Source organism: Hippocampus bargibanti, linkage group LG08, assembly GCF_051943395.1.
Source record: "Hippocampus bargibanti isolate YZ-2025 linkage group LG08, ASM5194339v1, whole genome shotgun sequence".
NCBI lineage: Eukaryota > Metazoa > Chordata > Actinopteri > Syngnathiformes > Syngnathidae > Hippocampus > Hippocampus bargibanti.
The window spans coordinates 8,176,463-8,185,272 of NC_142741.1; the positions used below are offsets into that span (position 1 = coordinate 8,176,463).

Here is an 8,810-nt window from a genome sequence, read left to right on the forward strand (position 1 = left end):
TGTTTTTATCTTTTTTTGTGTTTCCATTTGTCACTTTGTGTTGTTGTGCGTCGTGTGGAATGGATACGGATTGTTTTTCAGCATTGTTGACCACGACATTCATCAAGGAGGAGACTGTGCTGAGCGGTTGCGCCTTTTCGGCAGCATGAATATGCCAGTACTGTTTTTGATTTGGGAGGAATGTCAGTGACATTAGACTGTCAATGCTGAACAGCTCTGGGGCTATTGTGCTATTTTTGCACCTGTAATAGGCAGCATCTTTACAGCCTCGCTTTGTTCAGCGGAAAGGTCGGTGCTGTTGGACAGTCTGCGGCTGGGTGGATGCATGGCTTGAGGAGCCCGCGATAAGAAGAAAGGCGCGTCAGCGCAGAGCGCCGATGCGTATTTGGAACTGTTGCGGCTTGGAATTGAAGCGGATTTATGTGGGACAGGAGATGTGAGACAATCTCTTTTCGTCAATGGATGCTACAGCTGCGTGTTTGCTTTCAACATTTAGCTTGTAGTCGACGTGCACATTCCACCATGATGTCCCTGATCCACTGGTGGAAAGACGCCTTGATTCTCTCCTCTTTCATCTAGAACTGCTTCATGTAACAACGAGGGTCCAGAAAGTGCTTAAGAATGAATGACTCTCTGTGTCTTTATGTTGTCGCATTGTCTTTGTGCTGTCATGTTATTTGTTGTTTAGTTTTTTTGTTTCTTTTGACTTCAAGACAGCGCCGCAAGAGTGGCTGCCTTTCCAGCAGCTCATGTATTTTGTTTTCCTACTTTCATTCTTTCATCACTTTGCTGCTGTGAAATGTAAATTTCTCCACTGCAAGACTAATAAAGGCATTTCCAATCCAATCCAAGCCTATCCAATTCAATCCAATCCAATCCAAATGCACACCTCGTTCGTGTTTTTCACATCAACTAAATAACGCCTTTGTGTAAAGTTTACACAAAGGCGTTTTTTAATCGATGCTTTCACGGGACTAATGACACGTTTTATTCCGCGTCCGTGGAATTATCGGACTCGCGCCTTTTGTTGTAATAAAATCACTGCCAGCACCTACGGGACTCGAAGCTTGTTGCTGACCATAATGAGGTCCTCAACACAGAGGATTTCATTTGTACAGGCTTTTATTGAACAGTTCCATCCAGAAAAGGCTATGAGAATCATCATGATGAATGATAATGTGATGCCTCAGTTTCGTAAGACTTTACAAGTCAGACAGCAACAGGTGTCAATTAAGAGCCATCAACGACCATCACAAATGTAAATAAAGTGACTTTATTATACAGTGCAGTGTATTTCTGACATTACAATACAATAGCACATTTATTATACATAGAATAAGGTATGTTGTGTGTAGTTTTAAGGCTTATTTAGTTGATAAGTATATTTTATGGAAACCTGGGAACAGATTATTCCCATTTTAATTGTTTCCTATAGGGAAAAAAATTGATACACACTTTTTGGCTTACACACTCTGTCTGGGAACCAATTAAGTTCGAAAACTGAGGTCTCACTGTATTGGAAGAGCAAGGTGGTTACGTAGCTAATAACTTTGATTAATAAGACAAAGAAGACTCCATTAGCCAGGAGTCATCTAGATCATTTTTAACCAGATAAATATGCTGTTAAAACAAGAAGACGATCTTTGTTTCGTTTTATTTTTCACACTGTAATGTAAAATTCATTGTGATGCTAATATTGAACGTTTTTTCTGGTGGTGCAGGAGTCGTCTTCTCCTGTGGAAGGACTTAAACGGAGTGTGTGAATCCTCCTGTGCTGCCGTTCGGCCACTTGCTCCACTAATGCTCCTTCCTGGCCAATCACAGTAGAGCATATTTTATAGCACTGATGGCTTCTATTTAGCACACCGATGAAACGGGAGAACACTTTTTAGGAGGTCCTCAAAAAGGAAACGTCTCCTTACGGGCGAGGGGCAACGTCGAGTGTGTCGAACTCGAAGAGCACTTCGACCTCTCCCGTGGAAGCGTCACACTTTCGGGGTGGGCGGAATGGCCTCCCACCTGGAGAAGTCCAACAACTTCCGCATCGAAGCGCTCTTGGCTCACCGTGTGGACCAAAGGCCGGCGGACGGCGGTGCTGCTTCGCCGCAGACTGCATCCGCCGGAAGCCCCGGACACAGCCCGCGGTCCGAGACGCCCTCCCCTCGGCCTGCCCACGCCACCGAGGCCCGGCCGGCGATGACGCCCAACGCTGCCGGCTACAACTTCTCCCAGGCGGGGTTTGGCGCTATGCACTTCGGGGGGTTCTTCGGAATGCACCCGAGGTCCGTGTACCCTTTGGCGGCCGTGGGCATCCAGCCGTCCGCTTTCGGGTATCACGGCTTCCCGCAGCTGGTCCAGCCGTACCCAGGTCACTTGACAGCGGGCAGCGTGCCCGCGGTTCACCCGCTGGATCCCTGGATCAGAGCCGGGATGATGATGTTCCCGAGAATCGGTGACTATGGAGGTGAGTACTACAAGAGCAAGCACCTCATCAGTGAATAATGTTTGCCACATTTTCATTAGGATAATTGACCCATGTGGGTTATTATTGTTCCTTCAGAGCAATATCATCTTGAAGAAACAGAGCCCGGCCTGATAGTCCTGAACAATTGACGTCTGCATATCTCACCGTTTTAAAATATTACTTTTTTTTAATGGATGGTGACTAACGCTGTATGGAATTGAATAATTATATTATTTAATTGAAACTGCAAAAGCATAACACAAAATTCAAAATAACCATACATATTATTATTATTATACATTCAATTTATAAACGCCTTTCAAAACACTCAAGGACACTTTACAGTCACAGGATAAGAACAAGAATGTGTATGCCATTGAGTAAATTATACTATAGAATATTACAAAAAAATATAAAATTCCCCAAAAATTATAAAAATAATTGTAAAAAATAATGATAAAAATTAAAAAAATATAAAAATATATTTAAAATGGAAAATATATATATGTATATATTTACAGCTTGAAAAAAAAAACAATCATCAACTGATGTGCCAATAATACTATGAAATATATTTCAATTTTAATCCAAAACAAACTGTGCCATATCCCTCAGCAGCACCAGCTCAAGCAGGTTTGTTGGCGAAGTGTCGGAAGCCCAGGACAGCATTCACAAGCCAGCAGCTGTTGGAACTAGAAAACCAGTTCAAGGTCACCAAGTACCTTTCCAGACCCAAACGTTTTGAGGTGGCCTCTTCACTCATGCTGACTGAGACTCAGGTATTGACTGAAAATCGCTGCTGTTGTACTGCGATGGCCACACTGAAGTCTGTCGAGCGATGTGGAATTTCAGAATTTAAATCCAAATCATTTTTATCACAAAGAATTTGTTAGCTCTATTTTTCTTCGGTCCGTTATATTGACATGCATTTACTTTCTGATAATTCATACCATACACATCATTCCAATTCTGAAAATACTTCAAAAATACTCACCTTACGGACTGTCATTTATCTACCCTCAAAAAAAAAAAAAAAAAAAAATAATAATAATAAAAATCTGCAGTTTTCACCAAATTGCATATTTTCAATTAGAACCGCCCCATTCGTGTGCAATGGGACAATCCATTTTATTTTCCCGTTTGAAATCCAAAACATTCCATATTCATTTAATACACCTTTGTAACAATTTTGGTCTTGCCAAATTTTTCACCTTTAAAATGCCCACAAAAAAGAAACAATAATTTTCAATTGTGTTGACCAGTGTCTGAAACTCATGACAAAAAGCTACCGGACACCAGGGCAGACAACTCTGAAAAGTTGCCTTCCCAGCCATAAAGTTGCCTGCCCCATTTTTTACAACTTGAAACACAATAAAATGACTAATCGCAAAAACCTCATTGTTGCAAAGTATTAAGGATTTTTTTATTAAGGATGTACCTACCACAAATGCTCTCTTGCTTAAAGGACAACCGACATCTCCGGACAAGTTATGTCCATAATTTGTAAAATGGCTTCAAATGACTTCTACTGGGCGTATTTTAATAAGATTCCACCGCATATAGCTATATTTTACGTTTTAAAACTCGCGCTGAACATTAAGGAAGTCTTGTTTTGGTGACGAGTCCGTACGTGACGTCGTAAAAAAGACGCATTGTAGCGTCTTTCCATCACGTCAATGTATTTTGCTGTACTGTTTTTTAAACCATGTCTTACACCCAAAAGCCGCCAGCAGAGGGAGGAAAACTCCATAGAAAGATAGTATCAGCCTGTGGAAAAGAGCTGATTCATTTCCTCACCGTAGCTGGTCGCCATTTTTTTTGCCTCTTCTTGGGTGAGACATTACCCGCCGCCCGTTTGCCTCAAAATGGCCCAAATAAATTATTTAATCGACTGCAAACATGTATGCTTTGCTCATCAGGACTATTTGAATCATATTCATAACTGGATGTGTAACAAGAAAGCATATTCTCTGAATCTGAAGCCATTGTTTTGATTCACACGCAATGCAAGACGTCTTGGCGGGACTTTCTGAAAATGCCCAATTCGCAGCTCAATTTTTTTGCAGATTTTGGACACTTTAAATCATTTTTATTGGATTGGATTGGATTTGCCTTTATTAGTCTCACAGTGGAGAAATTTACATTTCACAGCAGCAAAGAAAAATTGGTGTTTTGCATTTGACTAAAAATATCATAATGCATGTTTTGGGTATTTTAGATGCTATAAAACGTTTTTCTGGTGTCAGTTAAAAAAAAAAGTGACGTCGGTTGTCCTTTAAGTTATTGTTAATATCCCGTGCTGATGATTTTGCTCCAGTTGTCGTTTGTCCATACTGTTGGGCATGTTGCACAATGCAATGTTTGCGTTGCGTCGTCTGCTACGAGCCACGTGAACTGCTCTTTCCACAATGCTTTTAATAATAATAATAATACATTAGATTTCTAAGCGCTTTTCAAAACCCTTAACAACACTTTACAGTCACGGGATAATTGACGTTTACGTTTTGTAGCATCATAAATTTTGTTAGCTTCTTTTGAATCTTTCTTCTGGGGCTGACGTTCTGTGTATCTGCTTTGGAAAAGGATACGCAAATGCACGACCTTATAACGCTCGGGAAAGTCCGGAAGCAGGACGCAGGCTTCTGATTGGCTGCCGTGCCAAGTATGCAAATTGCCAAACGAACCGAAATTTCCAAACCAAATGAAGATTTCGAAATAATTCATTCCGATTTCGAAATCTTCGTTCAAATGTTTGCTTTGTTGAAAAAAAAGCAAACGTTTGATTTGAAAAAAAAAAAAAAAATTCTTTTTTGTTCTTTTTTTTTAAGTTTTCGGCCACTCGGGCAGAGACGTTTTGTAAGTTGTACGCCCGACGAAAAAGTTGCACGCCCCGGGCGTACGGGAACACGTTATTTCAGACACTGGTGTTGACACATTCAGCAAAGCAGATTTTCACCACTGTTCCCATGTAAAATTGAAAACATTCACCTCATTTAATTCACCTTGCTAGCAATTTTCAACATGCCAAAAGTGTTCATTCCCCACGAAAAAAATTATTTCACATCATTTAATATTTATTATTATTAATATTGATCTGTAGTACTCCTCATCATTCCACAAATATTGTATTACGACACAAAAACTGCTTGCAATGTTCAAACTTCTCTTACGCTACTCTGCTACAGGTTAAAATTTGGTTTCAGAACAGGCGAATGAAGTGGAAGCGAAGCCGTAAAGTGAAGGAGCACGCTAACCCGACGTCCCCGCTGAGCGATGGCGAAACGGCAGACAGCGTCCAGCTCCAGGTGGATTCTCCGAGCTCCAGCCTGGAGGATGAAGAAGAACTGGAAGGCGAGGAAGAGGATGAAGATCCGGGTCTGCTGCCGGGTTCTCTGAGCTCCCTCTTGAGGCGCGCCGGAGGAGTCACGGAGAACTACAGATCTTATTTGGTACTGGAGGAGGAAAATTCAAGGAGTGGGGTTTTCCCATAGCTGTGACATGTGTTTTTATTATTTGTGATTGTATATCGCCCCGAAGAGGACAATGGCGAACGTAGCAGCTGCAAAGATTTTATTTATCTCAAGTCAGTCATTGAAATGTTCTGTTGATGAAACTTTCCAGGCAGCGTTACGTTTGTGAGCGTTACGTTGTCATCGATTATATTTTTAAATTATTTTGTCTCTATGGGCAATTATAGTTACAGCACCAGCACTTCAGACTTTTTTGTTGTTGCATGACTTTTATGAGTGCTTCCTGGTTTGGTTTATAGCCCATGTAGAAAAAAATATATATAGAAAAAAAAGATATTTTCGGAAGCCTTAACAGTGACAGTGGACCTTAAATTGTTTTGATACATTTTTCTTTTGTTTCTTTACGATAAAATTGACTGTTATGGAATCTAATTTGCTTGTGCAGGAAAATGTAGGCGTACATTCCACACAGAACATGTTTGTTGGAATCATCCTCTTAGTTAGCCTGTTTCCATTTGTTTTTTAAAATGTTTTCAATGAGTGTCTTCTTTTCCTTTCGGCTTTTACCTTCAAGGGGTCGCCACAGCAAATCAGTGTCCTCCATCTTTAGAGGTTTGATCCGCATGTTTGTTTTGGCCAAGCTTTTACGTCGGATGCCCTTCCTGACACAACCCTCTGTATTTATCCGGGCTTGGGACTGGCACAAGAAGACATATGTCCCTTTGTGGTTACAGAACAAGCAACTCGCTCAATAAAAGGCTCCCAAACACAAAATGATATTCGGCACAGCAACATTCAAAAAAGCAAAAACTTTACTCACCATTTGATGACAATGCTCTGATCTTACCGTGAAATGGGCATCTCTTTCCTTACATTACATCACAAACAGAACTTCAGTCCTTTTAGATGCTTTATCTTCCAGTCACTGTATTTAAGAATGTGAAAGTGATTTTTAAAATTATGGACGCAACTATGTCGGGAGCTGTCTGTTGTAATTGTGCATGAAAATAACGTCTAGACGTACCGTATTTTCACGACCAAACGGCGCACCGTGTGAAAAGGCGCAGTCTCATTTATGTGTGCCATTTCTGTATTTAACACACACACATTGGGCGCACCGGATGAAAGGACGCAAGTTTTATGTGTGACGGGTGTCACAACAGTGACTGTCTTCATCCCCACGATGCTGCCGTCTGAATGAGACCAGACGCGTGGATGTGTCTTTTTATTTCTTTTATTTCTGCAACACAGTCTGGCAGAAGGGATGGGTGAAGTCGCATGAGTTTCGTCTTGTGATTAACCTGAATCTCCTCGAGATTGTTCTCAAATGCAAAACATTGTAGATAACAAAACAGAATTAACAACATGTGATCGTATAGTGGTTATTTACAGAAAAAGAGAATACAACACAATTTCACAGTTATTTACAAGATGTCCCTGAACGCATCATAGGCGGAGACTCGGCAGAACACGCGGTGCGCTTGTAATGGCTGGCGCACAGTTCAACCCGCCACGGACACTCACGGGCAAATGAAACACGACACAAGAAACTAAATATTGTTCAATAAAAACGAAATGAAACAATTATTACCTGCAACACAGTATGGCAGAAGGGATGGCTGAAGTCGCATGGGTTTCGTCTTGTGATTAACTGCGCAATAGAAAAGCACTATGAAGCACATGTGCTCCAAAGTTCCACTCGACAAAACGTGAAGTAAATAATGACACAAAAAGTAATCTGGACTCGAAATGAATAAGGGAACTAATTAGATAACACTAGACAGTACAAAAGGGGAAACAAAATAAGATTGTCATGAAAAAGCGCGTTAATCGAGACCAACAGAAAATTGAAACCCTGAATCTCCTCGAGATTGTTCTAGAAACTATGGGCGGGACATGGTGCGACACTGCGCCGTTGCGTCACTTCCTTCATAATTTAATAATCTAAGTGCACAACTCCGTTACATACACCCCCCTTAAATTATGCAGAAGTGAGGCAACATACACACGGAAGACAACAGAAAGACCAACAGGCACAATAGACAAGGTTATCGGGCAAGGATGTACAAGAATGCTGTCTAATTATGTCACTCATCTGACCAACTACGTCAGGTGACTGGAGTAAGGGATCTGTCGCCGGTGTGTCAGGGTCTGTGCGCTCGTCGGAGATGCACTGCACCGGGTCTGGGAAGGAACTCTGTCCCCACTAACATAAGTGGCCTCAGCTCGCACCTGCCCATTCCCCTCTGTACAAACTACATCCCTCTGCATAGCACTACATAACTGTGACCGACTGGAGAAAGGGTTTTGTTGCCGGTATATCAGTTGTCTGTGCGCTCATCGTAGATGCACTGCACTGGGTCTGGGAAGGAACTCTGTCCCCACTAACATAAGTGGCCTCAGCTTGAACCTGCCCATTCCCCTCTGTATAAACTACACCACTCTGGATTGCACTACATAACTGTAACACGGTTGGGAAGCCTCTACCTCTACCAACACACTCATTCAAAGGTGTGCTACTTGTTACTTGTAAGGAGCTCATTCTTAGACTTAACACACAAAAACACGTACATGAAAAAAAACACACTAATTGCAAAACAGCAGGTCAGACAATTAACACACTACATGTATTTTCAAAACGGTTCGACACACCGTCCACCGAGTGATGGGACTGCACAGCGTCTTCATTGTGCAGCATCGCGGTCCCGGTCCGAAGTGGAGAGTCACTTGTGATCGACAGGTCACCGCACCAATGTGACGGGTGTCACAACAGTGACTGTCTTCATCTCCACGATGCTGCCGTCTTAATGAGACCAGACGCGTGGACGTGTCTTTTTATTTCTTTTATTTCTGCAACACAGTATGGAAGAAGGGAT

General features: G+C 41.7%; 1 protein-coding gene across 3 annotated transcripts; it reads left to right on the forward strand.

The window, feature by feature from the left end:
- Positions 1 to 1,875: 1,875 nt before the first annotated feature.
- Positions 1,876 to 7,732, forward strand: LOC148894501 (homeobox protein Hox-D4-like). Of its 3 annotated transcripts, none has more exons than XM_089002545.1 (3): positions 1,876 to 2,464; positions 3,080 to 3,243; positions 5,668 to 7,732. In XM_089002545.1, exons 1-3 carry the CDS (start codon positions 2,008 to 2,010, stop codon positions 5,953 to 5,955), a joined length of 909 nt encoding a protein of 302 aa, XP_088858671.1. In that variant the 5' UTR covers positions 1,876 to 2,007; the 3' UTR covers positions 5,956 to 7,732. The 3 variants fall into 3 exon arrangements, with proteins under 3 accessions (XP_088858671.1, XP_088858670.1, XP_088858672.1); XM_089002544.1 differs by having other exon boundaries at positions 1,880 to 2,464; positions 5,650 to 7,732; XM_089002546.1 differs by having other exon boundaries at positions 1,885 to 2,464; positions 3,083 to 3,243; positions 5,650 to 7,732.
- Positions 7,733 to 8,810: the final 1,078 nt, after the last annotated feature.